The sequence below is a fragment of the Lagenorhynchus albirostris genome, chromosome 5, assembly GCF_949774975.1.
Source record: "Lagenorhynchus albirostris chromosome 5, mLagAlb1.1, whole genome shotgun sequence".
NCBI classification, from domain to species: Eukaryota; Metazoa; Chordata; class Mammalia; order Artiodactyla; family Delphinidae; genus Lagenorhynchus; species Lagenorhynchus albirostris.
In genome coordinates this window covers 64,156,532-64,178,328 of record NC_083099.1, presented here as the reverse complement: position 1 = coordinate 64,178,328, position 21,797 = coordinate 64,156,532, and the positions used below count along the sequence as shown (strand labels likewise).

Sequence of the window (21,797 nt, the reverse complement as noted above, 5' to 3'; positions counted from 1 at the left end):
ATTGAAGTATAATTGATTTACAATATTACATTAGTTTCAGGTGTACAGCATAGTCATTCATTTTGTGTGTGTGTGTGGTTTTTTTTTTTTGCAGATTGTATTCCATTATAGCTTATTACAAAATGTTGGGTGTAATTCTCTGTGCTATACAGTAAGGCATTATATAATGATAAAGGGATCAATACAAGAAGAGGATATTGCACTCATTAACATTTAGGCTCCCAATATAGAAGCACCTAAATATATAAAGCAAATACTAACAGACATAAAGGGAGAAATTGACGAATGGCTTAAAACAAGATGTTCTTGATTCACAATCAAAATCCCTTGCTGGTGTCTTGGTGAACATAGTGAGAAAGTAAACTCAAACTGTGGTCTTAAGCCTGTTTTTTGTGTCTGTGCTTTTATCTTTTACAGGAGCAGGAAAATTCAGATTCGAAACATCCCTCCTCACCTGCAGTGGGAGGTAGGCCAATGTCATTTCTATATTTATTATCTTCCTGCTCTCTTTCCTCATTTTATTTTTTAATGGGTTAATAAGCGATTTTCTCCCTTTTTTAGAGTTCCCTTTCACATTTAGGAATTAGAGGTCCTCAGACTTTCCCTTCTTCAGTGCCCCTAATGTGCATGATCTGCCCTGAGTTTGGGGTCAGATTTGTCCCTTTCGTTGTGCAGGATGTGCACTTTGATCCCTTATGTTCTGTCTTCTCAGAAACCAAGCATCAACAGACAAACTGTGAAACAAAATACATACCTTGCTTGTGATTTTTATCCCATGATTTTATAAAAGATTTTTACCTTTCTAAATTACGATTTGGGGAAAAATAAAATAAATGGAAAACCCATAAGAATAGAAGGTTCTTTGTTAGTTTGAGCAAGTTTTTTGTTTATTTTGAATTAGTTGCTATGAATAACAGTTAAGACATATTTTCAGAGTTGTAAAACTTCTTACAAGATTGTTACCTTGAAATAAAATAAGCTAGAATATGAGGAGTGGCTTTACTGCATTATTGAAAAACATACTGCCCCATGTTCCCCAACCCAAACAAAATCAAAATAGCCTTAAAGGAAACAGAATGTTTTGTCTAATGTTTTTATTCCTTTAAGAAAAAAAGTTTTCATTGTGGAAAATTTTGAACATATACATATCTCATTACTTTGTAAAATAAGGAGATCCCTAAAGGAAAACTGAAGGAAGAAGGTTAAATCTTCCAGAAAGGAGAAGTGATCTTTGTACATTATTCTGCTTCTCATTTCAAAAGCAGCAAGTGGGTTCCAACCATCATGATGAACGTGATTGTTAACAATTACTAAGACTCCGAAGCTCTGCTGTGTTTCCTCAGTGAACGGATTACTTGAGAGCCAATAAGCAGATGAAAGTCCTGTACATTTATTCAGTTCTAGCTGCTTTTATGGAAGACCTGAAATTCTGACAGCAAAGCTTCTTTTTCAGGTGTTGGATGGACTTTTGGCTCAGTATGGGACAGTGGAGAATGTCGAACAAGGTAATAAGTGACGAAATTAGCCTATTGAATTTTGAGAGGGATGTTACCTGTTATTTCTTATAGGTCGGGTCAAATCCAAGGACAAATAATAAGTTCAAATTCCTTTGAAGCAAGCTTCCTAGAGTGTATGTTTGTATATCTGTATGTGAGAGATGTCTATATCCGTCTATATCGATTTTTTCAAAGAATGGTTTTCAGGCTATTTTTCTTATACTCTTTAATGTACTCAAGCACTGGACAAATGCTGTCAGGGTGGGGGAAGCTTATTTCACTTGGAAGTAACTGGATTTACACTATTACAGCTTTCCTCTTCCTGGTTAAGAATAACATATCCCTAATATCTTGGACTGAGTGTTTCTCAAGGTGTAGGACTCCTACCCCAGAATCGCCTGGAGTGCTTGGGAAAATGCAGATTCCTAGGGCTCACCATAGACAGACCTACAAATTAAGACTCTATGGGGGGAGAAGTCATGAATCTGTATGTTCAACAAGCACCCCCAAGTAATTTTTGTGTGTACTCATTTGAGAGCCTCTGTCTTAGGAACAATGCTGTAAATCCCCAGAAAACATATATTCTTTTTCCTGCCGCCCTTATTTTTGTCTTCTAAAACATGAAGTGCTATGATTTTTAAAGAAAAAAAAAAAGGGTACCTCAGCTGATATCTTATGTAGCTATTTAAGAGTCCCTGAAAAGTAGATTCTAAGCTCCTGATAAGACAGGCAGTAACATGTGGAAAGATTATTTTTGCACTGACCTAGAAAGCAGACTATGAATTCAGTCACTTACTGACTGTGAGCCCTTGTAAAAGTCACTTAACCTTATTGGCTCAGTTTCCACATGTGTATAATGGGGAGAATAAAGTTACCCTTCCTGTATCACTGAATAGTTGGGGCACCCAGAGAGAACCTGAATAAATATTTACAGACAGTGGAGTCATACATAATGGTTAAAGTTCACTTAGGAAAAATCACAGAGAATCCATTTTCTCATATGCAGTCTGTTCTATCCGCCAGTATAATTAATATAATAGTTTTAAAGCAGTAGTTATTCAGATGCTCTCCACTCCTGAATATTAAAAATATTATTAGTCAGTTTCATACTGCTGACTGCCCATACCCAAAGGTGAAGGGAAAGAGCTCAGAAGGAAGACATGATTTACAAGGATTCTGTTTTCTCAGTTCTTGTTATTTCCCTCAAATGGAAAAGAAGACATTCTAATAAGGAATGGATTTAGTAGGCAGGTTGACCTTCCAGACATGAACCTGTAGAAGTTACTAACTAAGACCATGTTATTAAACTTAGGACAGTGCCATGCAAGGAAGAAATACTCCAGGTCCCTGGGGGCAGTTCACAGCTCCAATGGCACCTGTGCCCTGAGAGCACCCAGTTTCTAGCTGCCTGACAGCTACGGGATAAAAGTACTGGGGTGTTGTTTTGTTCTGTTTCATAGTTGATTCCTGATTCAGCAGGAAAACATTTTCAGTAGGATTTTAAGGAGAGCTTTCATGTCCAATGAAATAAAGTATTTCAATGGAGCTCAGTTTTTCCCAGAATCACAGGTCTGATTTCCTGAAGACAGATGTCTTTCAAGAACAAAGAATATGACTAAGGAGTAGAACAAAATCTGAGAATCTGAGACTTCTAGTGGATAGCTTTATTCGGGAGGTTCAAAGCCAGCCTTTCTCCCGTTTTGGAGTCTTCAACCTCATCTGTAGCACTACGAAGTGCAGATATGAGGCCTCGTAGCATTCAGTGTGTCAGCACCGAAAGAGGATGGTTGTGGGCTGCACATTCTCTATTTTGCACTATGAGGACCTCTCTGTGTATTAGAGAGCAAAACGAATACCCCCAGGCCAAGGCAAGGGCTGGGCTCAGCACCAGTGACACATACATCTCAGTGGCAGTTCCTTCCTGAGGATTATGCCTCCCCTCCCCATAAGGGCTGCAGCTACTTTGAAGTTATTGGATAACAGTGGTCTTTAACCTTTTTGAGAATCATATGGAAATTATAAGCCAGAAAAATCCACGTACCCACAATTTTGAATATTTGCAGGGAAGTAGGGAGGGTGAGTAAAGAATTCCTGAAGCTCTAACATGGATTCAAGATTAAGAATCCCAGGACTTCCCTGGTGGTCCAGTGGATAAGACTTCAGGCTCCCAATGCAGGAGGCCTGAGTTCGATCCGTGGTCAGGGAACTAGATCCCCCGTGCCTCAACAAAGAGCCCGCATGCAACAACGAAGATCCTGCATGCCGCAGCTAAGACCCAGCACAGCCAAATAAATAAATAAATAAATGGTTTTTTAAAAAAAGATTAAAGGGCTTCCCTGGTGGCGCAGTGGTTGAGAGTTCATCTGCCAATGCAGGGGACCACGGGTTCGTGCCCCAGTCTGGGGAGATCCCACATGCCGCGGAGCGGCTAGGCCTGTAAGCCATGGCCACAGGGCCTGCGCGTCCGGAGCCTGTGCTCCGCAACGGGAGAGGCCACAACAGTGAGAGGCCCGTGTACCGCAAAAAATAATAATAATAATAAAAAAAGATTAAGGATCCCTGCACTATAGGGTTTTATTATTATTTTGAAAAGCACCTCTACTGTGGTTTTCTTGAATTATCCTCACCGTAATGTTGTTAATTCCAAGTCTCCCAATAGCTTAAATGTTTTAGTGGGGGAGGATGTGATTTAGTTATGTTTACTGGTTTTGGGGAAACCAGTATTTTTGGTTTAAGTTTACTGACTCAGATTGAGAAAGTTTTGTCTTGCTGTTTGAATTCATTTTTTATGTCTGACTTTGGAAGAAGAGGCAAGCAATTATGAATCAAGATAAAGCAACTCACAAGAGGTGACCCCTTATTAACCACTCTTAGAATTTATGTGTTCTCTTCAGTCAAGTGGGTTGGAATTGTCAACTTTCTTTATTCATTGTACACAGTTACTAGATTTAACTCACACAGTCAGTCAAGGAGGTCTATCAGAGGGGAACAAAAATAGTAATAGTTAGTTCAACCTTATCCATGAATGAAGAATTAAAATTAAAATACTTTCTTATTATTTTATACATATATCCAGTTATTTTTAAATAAATGCAAATTATAACAAAACTCATAGTGGTACAATAAATTGATACAAACTTTTAGGAGAATAATCTGAAAACAATCATTAAAAAGCATTATGTTCTTTTACCAATTATTTTCTTTCTAAATTACCCTAAAAAAAATAATTCAGAAGAACACAAATCAAGTGATATTTGCAACAGTGGTGATTTTTATCAACACTAGTCAGAATAGCAAATACTGGGAATAACCCATTTGTCAACAATTAAGGAATGGTTAGGCAAAAGTCATGGCACATTTATTTGCTGCAATTTTATGAAGGCATTAAAAATGAAAAATCCAAAGAAAATGTGCATATACATATACATGTGCAAAAGTGTTGATAAAATTAGTGAAAATGTAGTTTTGAGTTGTATATACAATGGATTACAAATGTGTATATACAGTTGATTACAAATTCCTATGAACGCGCATGAATAAAGATAGAGATTCAAGTAACTCTAAGAGATAGGGCAGTGACGTTTTTTGTGCATTTTTCTCTAAATAAGTTTATTTACATTAGCCAGAGGGTGGCAGCTTTTTTTTTTCTATGACAATGTAGTTTTTGCTTCTTTCCTAGTCAACACAGACACAGAAACTGCCGTTGTCAACGTCACATATGCAACAAGAGAAGAAGCAAAAACGTAAGTGGATTTGGACTTATTTCCCTTCAAATTTGGGCGTGGGGGGGGAGTGGAGCTTGTCTTTGAATTCCATTGAGTCCTGTATTTATAAACCTTTTCTGAAAAGATGCAGAACTTTGACACATCAGTGGAGCCCCAGGGCATTTATACCAGAGTGTCTGTTTGTTGATTGTACAGAGATTTTTATCTTGAAAAATGTTGAGCCTTGGCATCAAAACCGAGGTGGGAGCTGCATCTTGATATAGTCAGGAATAGAGGGCACCACGTCTGTGACATTGTGTCCACTGGAGTCTGCTTTGATGGCCACTAGGAGCCACTTCCACCTGGAGCTTCCTCCATGCACCATGAGGAAGAAGCCCAAGCCCGCTTCTGTCCACTCATTGAATGGATGCTGAAACCTCATTTTCCCTCTATGAATATTAAAAGAGGGATCCACCTTAGTGACATCAGCCCAAGGGAACATTGTCATCTAGGAGTGGTTCATCAAAGAGCACCTGGCTCAGGTTCTTTTTCCTACTCACATTCACCTCCTAATCCCACTCATGGCTACATTGCTTCAGTGTTGGTTAATTGTGAGCTTGGCTGTTAACACACATGGGACTGAATTTTTTTAAAAAAACAACAAAAACAAGTTCCTTTTTGTAGAGGGTCCATGAAGTGCCTGTCAGGTCATTGTAAGTAGAATTATGGTCACATGTGGCATAACATCTGTATTGGTTATATGTCCCAGGATTATACTTTTATTTCTTTTTCAAGGTTGCCACACCCATGAATACATGGTTAACCCATTCTCATACCACTAGTTTTCAAAATGTTCATGTTGCATTGAAAAAGGCAGTAGTCATTTGCTGTTGACTTTTGCACACGTATGTAAGCAGGATACATATACCAACAACTGAACCTTTACAGTTCTTGTCCATCTGCTACTTAGGTAGGCCCTCTGTACATGATATTACTTTGTTGCTTTTATTGAATTCAAAAAGTGCTGCTTTGTAATAAATTCGTAAACCCTAAACAATAACCTTGTAGAAGAGGGTTCATTTTTTCACATGCTGCCAAAGACACGTGAAAAAATGGTTGCACTTCATGTATAGTTTTTAAGATGCAATAGAGGGATTTATCAAATTGATAAGTCTTTTAAAATCATAATACTTTGTACTTCTGAGGATTCAAGGAAACAAGTGCTCTCTTAACTGCTATGGGATAGTACATGTTGAAACCTTTCCAGAAGGACACTGAGCAATAATGACTTAAAATGTTAGAATTCTGCCTACTCTCTGACCCAGCAATTCCATTAGGAATTTGTCGTCCTGTTTGCAAAGTTGTAGTTGCAAAGATGCCCATGACAATACTGTATGCAGTAGTAAAAGATTAGAAACATATATATATATATATATATATATATATATAAAACAATAGCGAATCAGTTGCAAAAATGATGACAAATCAATAGAATGTTAAACAGCCAGTAAAAACTAAATTGCAGGGTATTTAATCACTTGGAAAACTGTTTAGAGTATTAACTGTTTTTAAAGGTTATAAAGTAGTATGTATGGTATTAATCCATTTGTATACATAATAATATATTTATATTTAAGAAAGCTATAGGATGGGCTAGGATGTTTTTCTTATTTGTGCTTATCTGCTTCTGAATTTTCAGTAATAACTGTATTACAATTAAAATTTTTTTAAAAGGACAATTTTATGCCAGTATTTTACAAAGCGTTTTTGATGATGGGGATACAGCCCTGAGTGGTGGAGAAAAGCAGACTGGCACATTGTATATCAAGTCTGACCAGGCCTGCACGTTGTAATTACGTGTTTAATTTGTTAACCACAAGCCCTGAGGGAGCAGAGATGGCACGTGTCTTGCTCACCGCTGCATCCTTAGTGCCGAGGACGGCACTCACGTAGGCAACTAGTAAAGGAGAGTGAATGAACCGGTCCATTGACCCTGGGGGGTCTTCTCCAACACTGTTCTCTAACAAAGCTCACTTGCCCCTGCTGCATTTCAGAGCCATCGAGAAGCTAAGCGGGCATCAGTTTGAGAACTACTCCTTCAAGATTTCCTACATCCCGGATGAAGAGGTGAGCTCCCCTTCGCCCCCTCAGCGAGCCCAGCGTGGGGACCACTCTTCCCGGGAGCAAGGCCATGCCCCTGGGGGCTCTTCTCAGGCCAGACAGATTGATTTCCCGCTGCGGATCCTGGTCCCCACCCAGTTTGTTGGTGCCATCATCGGAAAGGAGGGCTTGACCATAAAGAACATCACTAAGCAGACCCAGTCCCGGTACGTGCCTCCGGGGCTTCCTTTGCTTCCTTCTGAGGGGTCCCCTGAGTGCTGGTGGGTCCCGGCCATTCCCAGGTTGCTATTGCTTGCATCAGCAGCGGGGGGCTGTGCTGTATGGGACTATGGCTTCTTTAAATGGAACTACTAACAGACTAACACAAAGCCCAGGGGCTTTAATGAGCTTTCATGCCAGTGACCTAAAGGTCATACCCTGAAACACTAATAGCTCATAAACAAGGTACTAATGACCTCACAGTCAAGAATTGTTCTCATAAGCTATCTGATACCTGTGAACACATCTACATGTTTTTAAAACAACAGAGGTATGGGGCTGAACTTTACGGGACCCTAGAACCCGCGTATCTTAGCTCTTGCCTCCTCTCCTGCGTCAGAGCCCTGGGTGGTAGTCATTCTTTGAGACCACCTAGGGAGTCTCGCAAATAGCTACATAAAGGAAATGGGTGAGTCACTGTTACATTGAGCAATAAATAAAGTACATTAGTCTTATGTTTAGTTTTCTGTCTGTTTAAGGAGACTGAATTGGTAGTAGGAGTTGTAGTGGATAAAGTGACTTGTGAGGTTGCTGAGTTTGTGTGTTCATAAGACCACAGCATGATGTAATGAACAAAGCACAGGTCTTGAAAACAAAGACCCTTGTTCAAGTTTTACCACTTAATAGCTATATGATCTTAGAAAAAATGTTAAGGTCTCTGAGCACCAATTGCTTCTTCTGTAAGCCAGGAGTGTTGTGAGAATTAGGACAGTCAGGCAGATTGAAGGAAATTACAAAGCACTTAAATTACAAAGCACCAAATATTTGTTATTTACATGCCTAGTGCATTTTATTCAGGATATTGAGTGTCTTGTAACCTGAAAGAGAAAACACTGTTTTCTGCAAAGTGACTGAGTTACTTCCAAGTAATGAACACTTACATGAGTCCCAGAGTTTAAAATCATAGGAGTGAAATGATGAGATAGTACAGGGGGCAAATACTATGTGGTGTTTCCTTTATTTTAAAATCAGTCCCCTTTTTTCCCAAGTTTTCTTCACTGAGAAAGTGATTTTTATTTGTATGTCTTTTTGTTCTAAAGATTATTTAAAGTGGCTTTATAAATGCAGCAAGGTTAGGGACTCCCCTGGCGGTCCAGTGGTTAAGACTCCACGCTTCCATTGCAGGGGGCGCTGGGTTCAATCCCTGGTAGGGGAACTAAGATCCCGCATGCCGCGCAGTGTGTCCAAAAAATAAAATAAAGTAACTAAAAAAAAATCATTTAAAAAAATGCAGCAAGTTTAAATACAAGTGAGTTAGTTCTCAAAGTGTGTGCCCATTTTTTTAGAAATAGGCCAGAGACTTGGATTTGGGCTTTCTGACAGCCAGAGTAAAAAAGGATACAATCAATTACGTGATTTTGAAAGTTAAAAACAAATAGAGCCACAACTACCCAAAGAAGTCTGATAAAGTCATCAAGCTTTTGAGCCATTAGTTTTTAAGAGCCTGGAAGAAGGCAGGCTGCCGGTGGCAAGGAAACCAAAAACTTAGGCAGAGAAAGGGCATGCCTCTGTTTTCTGTCCATACTCAGATACGTAAAGCTTGCTTGAATTTGGTGGAGTTGGATTAACATATGGCTTTTAAAAGCTGCAATCAGTTCAGAGACCGGCACTGTGCCAACGTACAGTATTATCCCGCTCACTTTACTCTTCACTTCTAAGATCATTGGAAAGACCACACAACATACTTCATTTACCAAACTGGCTTCATTACCACGTTGCCTTGGTGCCTTTGCCCAGTGGCACTCCTGTAAGAAAGATTCCCTTCTCAGTGGAGCTGCCGAGAATTTGGGTTTGGCACAAGACCCCCTGCACTGCTTGCCGCCTTCTTGGAGAATGGCATTGGTTGCAAACGTGCTCGTGACACTTCCTGGTCTGTCTGTGTCCTTGCTGTACATTGGCCAGTGCGACGCATTCTTGGGACTAGGATCCAGTCCCAGATGACGCTGTGCTATGGCTCCTGATTCTTTTCCTGCAGGGTAGACATCCATAGAAAGGAGAACTCCGGGGCTGCAGAGAAGCCTGTCACCATCCATGCCACGCCAGAGGGAACCTCTGAAGCATGCCGCATGATTCTCGAAATCATGCAGAAAGAGGCGGATGAGACCAAACTGTAAGTTTGCATGCAATGCACAGACCACTCAGCAGAAAAAAAGATTAGGTTGTCATTCATTTAACCCAGGAAAGTTTTAAAAAGCTGTAAATCTATTTCTCAGTAAAGAGAGCAGGGGAAAGATTATTTTTCAGAAATTTGTTCCTAAAGAGAATATGGTGGGAAATAGATCTTTTATGTTTATAACATGGCTGCTTCTCTACTTGTATGTTTCTGTTGGTGAGCCTAATGCTTCCATCACTCACTGGTAATAATTATTGGTAGGAACATATAGACCCGTGCTGTCCAGGGCCATGCAGTGATGGAAATGTTCTGTATCTGCACTGTTCAATACGATAGCCACTAGCCATGTGTTCCTGTTGAGTGCTTGAAATGTGACTAGTGCAATGGAGGAACTGAATATTTTATTTTAATCCATTCAGACTTAAATAATCGCATGTATGGCTAATGGCTATCATATTGGACTGGGCAGATACAGAAAATACATTGTTGTCAAAACCATCATTTACTATGCTGGAAAAGGGTTTTGTCACCATGCTCCTAAGCCACTTGCACTCTTAAAATTGGATTATGTTTCCTTAAATGGTAGAAACTGGTATCTGAGTGGCTACTTCATTCTTCTTTGTTTTTCTCTCTCCCCCTGTCCATTTCTTTTACAAAATATTTCTTAGGATTCCTGAGTGTTGTACAAATTTGAATGACAAATACAGTTCTTAGTAACTTGTATAATTTAGTAATACAAATTTATTAATTTGTATTATAAACAAATTAATGGTAACGGAATAGGCAATATAATAAAAAAGCCTGTATGTTTGTTTGGCAAAATCCACTTACAGGCATGTGTGGCAGTTTTAATAAAGAAGCAGTGAGGGGGCTTCCCTGGTGGCACAGTGGTTGAGAGTCCGCCTGCCATTGCAGGGGACACGGGTTCGTGCCCCGGTCCGGGAAGATCCCACATGCCGCGGAGCGGCTGGGCCCGTGAGCCATGGCCGCTGAGCCTGCACGTCCGGAGCCTGTGCTCCGCAACGGGAGAGGCCACAACAGTGAGAGGCCCGCGTACCGCAAAAAAAAAAAAAAGAAGCAGTGAGGGATGAATTGAATATAAAACTGATTTAGCAAACAATGTCAAATAATAGTGTTCCAAAACCAAGAAGATGAAAGTAGTTCCTAAAAGAAAAACGTTGCAAATCTATTCTTAGATTTCATAAGGGACTCTAACATTTCACTTAACTAATTATTTAGTATTTGGGGCTTTTGAAACCCCCCACATGCTGTGTCTTAATTTGAAGAAGCCCCTCCCTCATCTAAGTTATTGAGAATTTTATAAATGTCCCTCCTTGGTCCTTTGAGCTAGGTGTAAGCATCTTACAATATTCTGAAGAACCAAAAAGACTGATGTATAAATTGGATTCTTAAAGTATTCGTGTAGAGCCAAGATAGAATTTGACTGTCTTTGAAGTACTTTTTTTTTGAGTGCGGCACCTTGCTGAGCACTGTGCTGGGTTGAGGCTACAGCCCTGAACAAGATCCAGTTCCTTTTTTTATCCAGTGGGAGAGACATCTGCTAAACAAATAATTACACCAGTAAGTAATTAAGCACAGCTATGAGAGGTGCTACAGTGGAAAACAACTGCAGGTAACTGGAGGCCCTAATCAAGGTTTTAGGGGGCAAGAAGAGATTTGAGGATTTCAGAGAAGGCCTCCCTGTGTAAGTGACATTTAAGCTGAGCCGTGAGGAAGATGAGTAGGAGGTGGAGGACGGAGGAGAATAGGGATTCTAAACTTTCTTTCTATTCATTTACCAAATATTTATTGGGTACATACTGTCTGTCAGGCACTGTTCTATGTGCCAGTGGACAAAGCTGACAAAAAAACCCTGCCCTCTGTAAGTCACATTCTAGTGGAGCTTCTTCAAACATCCATGTATTTTGAGGCAGTAGTAATGCATCTGTTCAATGCTTTTGGTCTCAAGTAACAGAAAACATAACAAGTGGCTTAAGCAATAAGAAACAATTATGCTGTCACATAATTAGAAGTCCTTATTATGTGAGAGTGACTGAAAGGTCAGTTGAATCATAGACTAAAAGGCCCATGACTTTTCTTTCTGCTTTACCTTCTTCAGGGTGTCTGATACTCCCCTGATGATGACAAGATGACTGAAGTGATTTCAGACCTTGGATCCCCACAGAAAACTATTTAAAAGTTGAAAGAGAAGGCATCCTCTCCTTGTCCCCCCCGCCCTTTTTCTTTGAACTTTTTTTATTGTAAAAAAAAACAAACTAAAAAACACCTATCATAAAATTTATCGTCTTAACCATTTTTAAGGGTACAGTTCAGTAGTGTTAAGTATATTCACATTATTGTGAAACAGATCTCCAGAACTTTATCATCTTACAAAACTGAAACTCTGTGCCTGTTAAACAACAACTCCCCTTTTCCCTCTCCTTCCAGCCTCTGGTAGCTACCATTCTATTTTCTGGTTCTGCGAATTTGACTCTTTTAGAGAACTCAGATAAGTGAAATCATACAGTATTTGTCTTTTTGTGACTGGCTTATTTCACTTAACATAATGACCTCAAAATGAATTCATGTTGTAGGATTTCCTTTTTTAAGGCTGAATAATATTCCATTGTGTGTGTATACCGCATTTTGTTTATTCATTTATCCATTGATGGAGATTTGGGTTGCTTCTGCCTCTTGGCTATATGAATAGTGCTGTTTTGAAATATCTCTTTGAGACCCTGCTTTCAATTCTTTTGGATATATACCAAGAAGTGAGATTGCTGGATCATACAGTAGTTCTATTTCCAATTTTTTGAGGAACCTGTTTTCCATAGCAGTTGCACCATTTTACAATCCCACCAGCCTTTCACAAGAGTTCAAATTTCTCCACATCCTTATCAGATATATGATTTGCAGATACTTACTTCCATTTCATAGGTTGTCTTTTCATTTTGTTGAGTGTGTCCTTTGATGCACAAAAGTTTTTAGGTTTGGTGTAATCCTATTTGTTAATTTTGCTTTTGTCAACTGTGCTTTAGTGTTATATCCAAAAAACAGTAGCCAAGTTCACTATCGTGAAGCTTTGCTCCTTTGTTTTCTTCTAGGAAAATTGCACTTTCAGGTTTTACATTTAGGTCTTTAATCTCTTTTGAGTTAATTTTTGTATATGAAATAAGGGTCCAGCTGCATTTTTTTTTTTTTTTTTTTTTTTTTTTTTTTTTTGCGGTACGCGGGCCTCTCACTGTTGTGGCCTCTCCCATTGCGGAGCACAGGCTCCGGACGCTCAGGCTCAGCGGCCATGGCTCACAGGCTTAGCCGCTCTGCGGCATGTGGGATCTTCCCGGACCGGGGCACGAAGCCGTGTCCCCTGCATCGGCAGGTGGACTCTCAACCACTGCGCCACCAGGGAAGCCCCCAGCTGCATTCTTTTGCAAGTTTTCCTAAGATAATTTTCGAAGACACTGTCCTTTTCCCATGATGTAGCCTTGGCACCTTTGTCAAAGATCATTTGACCATATATGCAAGGATTTATTTCTGGGATCTCTATTCTTTCCTCTTGGTTTATTTTTCTGTCTTGATACCAGTACCATACTGTTTTTTTTTATATAAATTTATTTTTATTTATTTATTTTTGGCTGCATTGGGTCTTCGTTGCTGTGTGCGGGCTTTCTCTAGTTGTGGCGAGCGGGGGCTGCTTAGCAGTTGTGGCACACAGGCTTAGCTGCTCCGCAGCATGTGGGATCCTCCCGGGCCAGGGCTCGAACCCGTGTCTCTCGCATCGGCAGGCAGATTCTCAACCACTGCGCCACCAGGGAAGTCCTACCATACTGTTTTGATTACCATAGCTATACAATATGTTTTGAAATCAGGAAATGTGAGTTCTTTTTCAAACTTGTTTTGATTATTCAGGGTCCCTTGAGATTCCATATGAATTTTTTTTTAATAAATTTATTTACTTTATTTATTTTTGGCTGCATTGGGTCTTTGTTGCTGTGTGTGGGCTTTCTCTAGTTGTGGTGAGCGGGGGCTACTCTTCGTCACGGTGCACAGGCTTCTCATTGCAGTGGCTTCTCTTGTTACAGAGCACAGGCTCTAGGCACGCAGGCTTCACTAGTTGTGGCACATGGGCTCAGTAGTTGTGGTACACGGGCTTAGTTGCTCCATGGCATGTGGGATCTTCCCAGACCAGGCCTCAAACCTGTGTCCCCTGCATTGGCAGGCAGATTCTTAACCACTGCACCACCAGGGAAGCCCCTCCATATGAATTTTTACAATGAGTTTTTCTGTTTCTGCAGAAGTTGCCATTGGGATTTTGATAGGGATTACATCAAATCTGTAGATTGTTTTGGGTGGTGTGGACATCTGAACAACTTTAGGTCTTCCAGTCCAGGCATCCGGGATGTCTTTCCATTGATTTCTGTCTTTAATTTCTTTCAGCGTTGTTTTATAGTTTTCAGTGTGTAAGTCTTTTACTTCTTTAATTAGGCTTATTCCTCAATACTTTATTCTTTATGATGCCATTATAAATGGAATTATTTTCTTAATTTCCTTTTCGTATTGTTCATTGTTAGTGTATAGAAACACAACTGTTCTTTGTATGTTGATTTTATATCCTACAGTGTTGCTGAATTAGTTTATTAGTTCTAACAGTTTTCTTGTGGAATCTTTGTTTTCTACATATAAGATCATATCATCTGTGAACAGAGATAATGTTACCTCTTCCTCTCCAACTTAGATGTCTTTTATTTTTTTTCCTTAGCTACTTGCTCTGGATAGGACTTCTAATAGTATGTTACATAGAAATACTGAGGGCATCTTTGTTTTCTTCCTGATCTTAGAGGAAAACCTTTCAGTTTTTCACCATTAAATATGATGTTCACTGTGGGCTTTTCACAAGTGGCCTTTATTATGTTGAGGTAGTTTCCTTCTGTTCCTAAATTGTTGGGTGTTATTAATCATGGAAAGTTGTTAAATTTTATCAAATGCTTTTTCTGTATCAATTGAGATGATCATGTGGGTTTTGTCCTTTATTCAATTAATGTGGTATATTATATTGATTAATTTTCATATGTTGAACCATCATTTCATTTCAACTTAAAGGACTCCCTTTAGCATTTCTTGTAGAGCTGATCTGATAGTAATGAACTCCTTTAGCTTTTGTTTATCTGGAAAAGTATTAATTTCCCCATCATTTTCAAAGACAGTTTGCTAGATGCAGTATTCTTGGTTGATAGTTGTTTTGTTTGTTTGTTTGTTTGCGGTACGCAGGTCTCTCACTGTTGTGGCCTCTCCCGTGGCGGAGCACAGGCTCTGGACGCACAGGCTTAGCGGCCATGGCTCACGGACCCAGCCGCTCCGCGGCATGTGGGATCTTCCCGGACCGGGGCACGAACCCGCGTCCCCTGCATCGGCAGGCGGACTCTCAGCCATGCGCCACCAGAGAAGCCTGATAGTTTTTTCTTTCAGTGCTTTGAATATGTCATCCCATTCATTTCTGGCCTGCAAAATTTCTGCTGAGAATTCCATCCATAATCTTATGGAGATTTCCTCATATGTTACTAATCACTTTTCTTTTGCTGCTTTCAAGATTTTCTCTTTGACTTTAGACACTTGGGTTATAATGTATCTCAGTGGAATTCTCTTTTGGTTTATCCCGGTTGGATGTTCTTAGAGCTTCTTGAATCAGTATGTCCATTTGTTGTCTCAGATTTAGAAAGTTTTCTGCCTGTTTTCTTTGAATAAGCTCTCTGCACCATCTCTCTCTTCTCCTTCTGGGATTCCAATGACATGTATTTTGATCCACTTGATAATGTTCCATAAGTCCCTTAGCCTTTCTCCACTTTATTTATTTATTTTTTTTGGCTGCGTTGGGTCTCCCTTGCAGCGTGCGGGCTTTCTCTAGTTGCGGTGAGCAGGGGCTATTCTTCATTGCGGTGCACAGGCTTCTCTTGTGGAGCACGGGCTCTAGGCACGCGGGCTTCAGTAGTTGCGGCACGCGGGCTCTAGGGCACACGGGCTTCAGTAGTTGCGGCACGCGGGCTCTAGGGCACACGGGCTTCAGTAGTTGTGGCACATAGGCACTAGAGTGCAGGCTCAGTAGTTGTGGTGCACAGGCTTAGTTGCTCCGCAGCATGTGGGATCTTCCCGGACCAGGGATCGAACCTGTGTCCCCTGCATTGGCAGGTGGATTCTTAACCACTGTGCCACCAGGGAAGTCCCTTTCTCCACTTTTTAAAAATTCTCTTTTCTTTCTTCTCCTCTCATTTGATGATTTCACATGACTGATCTTCAAGTTTGCTGATTCTGTCTTCTGCCTGATCATGTGTGCTGTTGAACCCTTTTAATGAATATTTCAGTTCAGTTATTGTATTTTTCAGTTCTGTTATTTCTGTTAGGTTTTTTAATCGTTTCTTTTTCTTTGTTGATATTCTCACTTCATTCATGCATCATCTTCCTGATTTCATTTAGTTGTCTGTGTTCTCTTTTAGGTTATTGAGTATCTTTATGATCACTGTTTTAAAGTCTTTGTCAGGTAGCTCATAGATCTGCATTTCTTTAGGGTCAGTTTCTGGAGTTTTATTTTGATCCTTTGATTAGGCCATGTTTCCATTTCTTTATATGCCTTATAACTTTTTGCTGCGATTTGAGCATTTGAAAAAAAAACAACCTCTCACAGTCTTTGCACACTGGCTTTGTTCAGGAGAAGATCATCACTAATCAGTCTGGCTGGAGGTTCTAGGACCTCTCAAACCATTTCTGATCTCTTTCACCCTCTGGCTTCTGACTATGGAACTGCAGCTCTAACAGTTCACCTCTGTTTTCAGCAGCTTCCAGACTCTGGCACCAGGCTTGTCAACTCTAAGTCAGGCGAGACAGAAACCAATCACTCGGGCAGCTCCCAGGCAAGCCAGAACGTGGGAATCATGGTCCAGTTTTTTGTTTCTGTCCCAGGGGAGGATCCCTGGTATGGAGGATTTCCTCCCAGTTTCCCCTTGCTATACTGTGTAGGGGAAGGAGCATGAAAGGCATGCCAAACGCCACAAAATTTCCTACCCCTTTTACTTGAATCCCTTTTTGGTTTTATAAAAGCCTGGGTGCTGTAGCTTCTCACCTGATCTCTAGAGTTCTTAGAGAGATAGTCTAGCCTATCTTTTGTTGTCAACTTGGTGTCTCAGTGGGAGTAGGAGGGCCTGTAGCTTCCTAGTCTACCATTGACTGATGTCATTATCCATTGTGCCTTTTTTAAGAGCAAGGAAAACCTTCCTGAAATCACCCAACAGACTTAATTCTCATACCTAGTTGGCCAGAGCTCTCTCATGGACCCATTTCCAACCAGTCACAGCAAGGGAGTATAATTACCATGATTTGGCGTGTGTTAATCAGAATTCACACACCCGAGTTAGTGAAGGACCCAGCATCTCATAAAGCCCATGGCCACTTGGTACCTGAACAGAAATGGCTTCTATTTGTAAGAAAAAAGGAGGGTAATAGCTCTTGGGAGGCAACCGTTGTGTTCACCTTAAATGTTAAAATGTGGCTTGTGTCTTTTAGAGCTGAAGAGATTCCTCTGAAGATCTTGGCCCACAATGGCTTGGTTGGAAGACTGATTGGAAAAGAAGGCAGAAATTTGAAGAAAATTGAACACGAGACAGGGACCAAGATAACAATCTCATCGTAAGCCTCTTGTTCAGATTAATTGTGCCCAATAATGGAGAATTTGAGCATTTTGATATATCCAACTCATTCATCTGCTTGAAAGTGGGAATGTAATCATAAGTGATATGGTTATATTCAACACCATCAAAACAAATACATAAATAGTTACCAGTCAAACATTTTCTACTGTGGATTTGATCTAAGTCACTACAAAGATTTGAGATAAGATGGCAGATATTCTGTGCCACAGCGTGTGGTGTCTTCTCCCTGTCTCCTCCACCAAGACTTGTTTGTGATCCTTCTGGGATTTTATTTTTCCTTTTGAAAAAAGGAAATTTCTCTCTTTTTCCTGGTGGCCAGCTTGCAGGATTTGAGCATATACAACCCTGAAAGAACCATCACTGTGAAGGGCACAGTTGAGGCCTGTGCCAATGCTGAAATAGAGATTATGAAGAAGCTGCGTGAGGCCTTTGAAAATGATATGCTGGCTGTTAATGTAAGTGCCTACTGCTTTCTTCTCCACTGGTTTTCACATGTATTTTCAGGCAGGACCCAAGCCTCTCTAAGCATAATTGCCATTCAGAAAGTGAAGAAGCACTTTAGAGTAGGTATGCAGAGTTATTCATGTCTTCTTGGGGCAAGGGCATTAGAATAATCAGGAAACGAACTAGTAAATTATGATAAGTGCACTGGACAAAATAGTACGGAGTCAACGAAATCACAACTTGGAAGATTTTAAAATGAGGAATTGCTTATGATGTATTGTTAATTAAAAGAGTATATAAAAGTATATATAACTAGGGTTATAATTATGTAAAATAATATGGGTCAAAATGCCTGGAAGGCTATATATAAAAATCAAAATAGCTGGTATGTTAGAAAAGTGGGATTTTTTCCCCTATTTTCCAATTTTAAAAGTACATACTTTAAAAATAACTTCTGATTTTCATCTCTCACTGATCTGTTCTTTTATTTTTTTAATTAATTTATTTTTAAATTTTATTTATTTTTGGCTGCATTGGGTCTTTGTTGCTGCGTGCGGGCTTTCTCTAGTTGTGGCAAGCGGGGGCTGCTCTTCGTTGTGGTGCGTGGGCTTCTCATTGTGGTGGCTTCTCTTGTTGTGGAGCACGGGCTCTAGGCGTGCAGGCTTTAGTAGTTGTGGCACACGGGCTCAGTAGTTGCGGCACACAGGCCCTAGGGTGCACGGGCTTCCGTAGTTGCGGCACGCGGGCTCAGTAGTTGTGGCTCACAGGCTGTAGAGCGCGGGCTCATTAGTTGTGGTGCACAGGCTTAGTTGCTCCATGGCATGTGGGATCTTCCCGGACCAGGGATCAAAGCCGTGTCCCCTGCATTGGCAGGCGGATTCTTAACCACTGCGCCACCAAGGAAGTCCCTGATGTATTTACGCCCAGTAAATGTTGTCATCCACCTCAGCTCTAATACTTCTAGCAGACTGATTTGGGTTTGTTCTTCCTGTTATTACTACTAGTTCCAACTTTTTAATGGAGAGACACCATTCTAGAGTTCATTCAGAAATCTTAAAAAGATTTGTCCGTCAATCAAAGCACAAACTCAGCTCAGAGGAGTAAATTTTTTCACTTTTTATGGTAGTGATTTTTTTAACATATACAAAACAGGAAAGGATACTATGATAAGCTCTCATATGCCCATAATCCAACTTCAACAGTTACCAACTCATGGCCTGTTTTGTTTCATCTGAACCTTTATCCATATCCCCACCCACCTTGGATGACTTTGAAGAAAATCCCAGACTTTGTATATAACATTTCACAGAAGAATAAATGTTGACGAAGGACTAGGTAGGTTAAACGCAGCCCCAGTTTCCTCACTGCAGCACTTTCCACAGGACCTTCTTACTCAGGTCAGTACTCTCTCTCCCACCTCACCCCAAATCCCCCCTTAGTAGCCCTTGTCACATCATAATTACGAGGCACAACGAGGAGAAGACTTCAGTGTGAACTTCTCCCCTGTTTGTGTGTATTTGTCTGTGAAAGTATCATCCGCTGATCTCATTTTCTTCTTTGGGGATCTTGATATCTTATGATAAACAGCTCTTTCCATGAACACCTGGAAATGCTGCAAAGGGTCTGGGTGCTCCAGACATCTTCCCCTGAGCATATATATCACTTAGGTTCATTCATGTCTGGGCTAAAGTCATGCATTGATAGGTGAATAACAGAATTACTAAATCTTATACATGAATGGGATCAAGGTTAAGGATCCTAGCTCTCCTATTCCAGACATTCTAAAAGAAGACAACTTACTGGGTGACCCTAGAGCCACAGATAAGAAAAGAGAAAATGTTAGAGCTTTGCTTAGCGTTCAGGGGGCAGTGGTGGGACAGGTTGGATACAGGCCAGGGTGGGCGCTGCATCATTCCTCTGCCTCTGAAGGGGCAGCCTATGTGAGCATCCCCATATTTAAATGTGAAATTAGCAAGTGAGATGATCATGAAGCTGGCAACTAAATGGTAAAGAAGCCAAGGTTGTGAACCATTCTGAATATGGATAATGGAGTTTACATAAGTGGTATCTTAGTGAAGGGTCTGATCTTTCCCTGGATAGAGTTAGGAAAAACTATTAATCTAATATGTTTTAAACATATTCATCCAGCAAATATTTATTGAGTACTTACTATGTACCAGGCACTGAGCTCACAGCACTAAATAGGACAGTCTCTGTCTATAAGGAAACTGTGGTCTAAAAAGGGGAGAGGCAGCTACACAGGCCATTCAGATACCATGTGATGCCTGCTGTTGTAAGGAAACGTGGGCATGTTAGGAGAGCACCTTGAGCTGAGGCCTTTGGGGTGAGAGAAGGCTTCCTCGAAGAGGGGACACCTAAGCTCAGGTGAAACCCACATGACGAGTAGGATGTAGCCAGGTGAGGAGGGAGAGAAGCACATTTCTTGCAAGGTAGACAGTGTTGGGGGGGGGGGTCCAGAGGAGAGAGAGGAGGACGACCGGGCAGAGTGGAGGTAAAGGGTTAGCAGGAGAGATGCTGGTGAGGTGGCCTGGGTCCCCAGGAAGAGCCTTGCTTGCTGTGTTAAGATGTGTAGACACTCTCAAGGCAGCAGAGAACCTTTGAAGGGAAGCCACAGTCAGGTTGAGGTCTGGAGAGCTCACCCCTGCAACACGGTGAGGAAGAGGCCCACGGGGCCTGGGCGGAGCTGATTCATTAGGAGACCCTGGTGCCACCCAGGCAAGAGATGGAGGTTGACCCAGGCAAGCTGGACCTCTCAGGTCTCCTCCCCTCAACTTTTTCTCCATTTTTATTCCCAGCAACAAGCCAATCTGATCCCGGGGTTGAACCTCAGCGCACTTGGCATCTTTTCAACAGGACTGTCCATGCTGCCTCCGCCAGCAGGGCCCCGAGGAGCTCCCCCCGGTCCCCCCTACCACCCTTTCACTGTAAGTAGCTCAGTTCTCAGGGGTTTGCTCATACGCTCCTCCAGGCAGCAGCATTTCTCTGCCATGTTGAATCAGAGCCAGAGCCTTCATTTGGAGGCTGTGCTCATAAGGGATTGTAGAATGAATTCAACAGTTCTTAGGACTTCTTCCTAATGGACAGATTAATGTTACTAAACCATCTTCTAAGTATGTGCTCTTAAACATATAGTATATGTCATATCTGGGAAGGAAAGAGACTACTAGCAAATTCATTAGCTAGAAGCCTACTCATTGTAAAAAAAGGATTTGTTAGCTCAAATCAGAACCTTCATGAGTGTTGTTCACCTACTAAAATATTAGGGTACCTGGATGACTCGTGTATAAAATTCCCACCTGTGTCTATGACTCAAATTCATTATATTCTATTAATAGGCAGTTTTAAAAAGAAAATAACACAGTGTCTAGATTTCTAAACACTTAGCACAATGCCTGGCATCTAGTAGATTCTCAGTAAGTATTTATTGTTTGAATCATAATTAATAGTGGCAGAAGAAATGTGAACTTTCTGCGTTTTCTGCTTGTTCGCATTCTCAAGCATCATCAGGATCAACAGATTACCAAATTAGGGCTCAGGGTACTTGACAGCTTTTTTTTTTTTTTTTTCATTCCTAATTCTTCTCCACACATACTACTTATTTTTTAAGCAAACTAATTTTCTCCCAATGTTTATTTATACTGTTTAAATGGGAAGAATCAGGTTGGAGAACGTTAGCTTAACCACTTCTTTCTTTTGAGAGGTGGCCTCTGGTGTGTAGTAGGCATTGCAGTGTCGGAATTCCTAGTAACTCTTTGGGTCTCTGTAGAGAGGCAGGATGAACCCACTGTGCTGTTTTGTCAACAAAATACAGACATGAACTTGCACCCACATCCTTAGTCACAAAAACATACACATTCTGTCATCTTGTTTATATACAGCTCTTCTGAGTCATTTTTAAATCTCCATACCGTAGAGTTATATACATTTTCCCTTAAACTAAAGG

General features: G+C 40.7%; 1 protein-coding gene across 3 annotated transcripts in view; it reads left to right on the top strand.

Annotated features, from left to right (window-relative positions):
• Positions 1-21,797, top strand: part of IGF2BP2 (insulin like growth factor 2 mRNA binding protein 2) — a 160,602-nt gene that overhangs the window by 115,183 nt on the left and 23,622 nt on the right. For 2 of the 3 annotated variants that reach the window (XM_060150228.1, XM_060150230.1), the window contains exons 3-10: positions 418-466; positions 1,454-1,505; positions 5,176-5,239; positions 7,255-7,527; positions 9,555-9,689; positions 17,244-17,366; positions 17,709-17,844; positions 20,650-20,778. In XM_060150228.1, coding sequence (XP_060006211.1) covers positions 418-466; positions 1,454-1,505; positions 5,176-5,239; positions 7,255-7,527; positions 9,555-9,689; positions 17,244-17,366; positions 17,709-17,844; positions 20,650-20,778 — 961 coding nt within the window. The remainder of the gene's footprint in view (positions 1-417; positions 467-1,453; positions 1,506-5,175; positions 5,240-7,254; positions 7,528-9,554; positions 9,690-17,243; positions 17,367-17,708; positions 17,845-20,649; positions 20,779-21,797) is intronic. The other variant, XM_060150229.1, reaches the window with a different exon arrangement.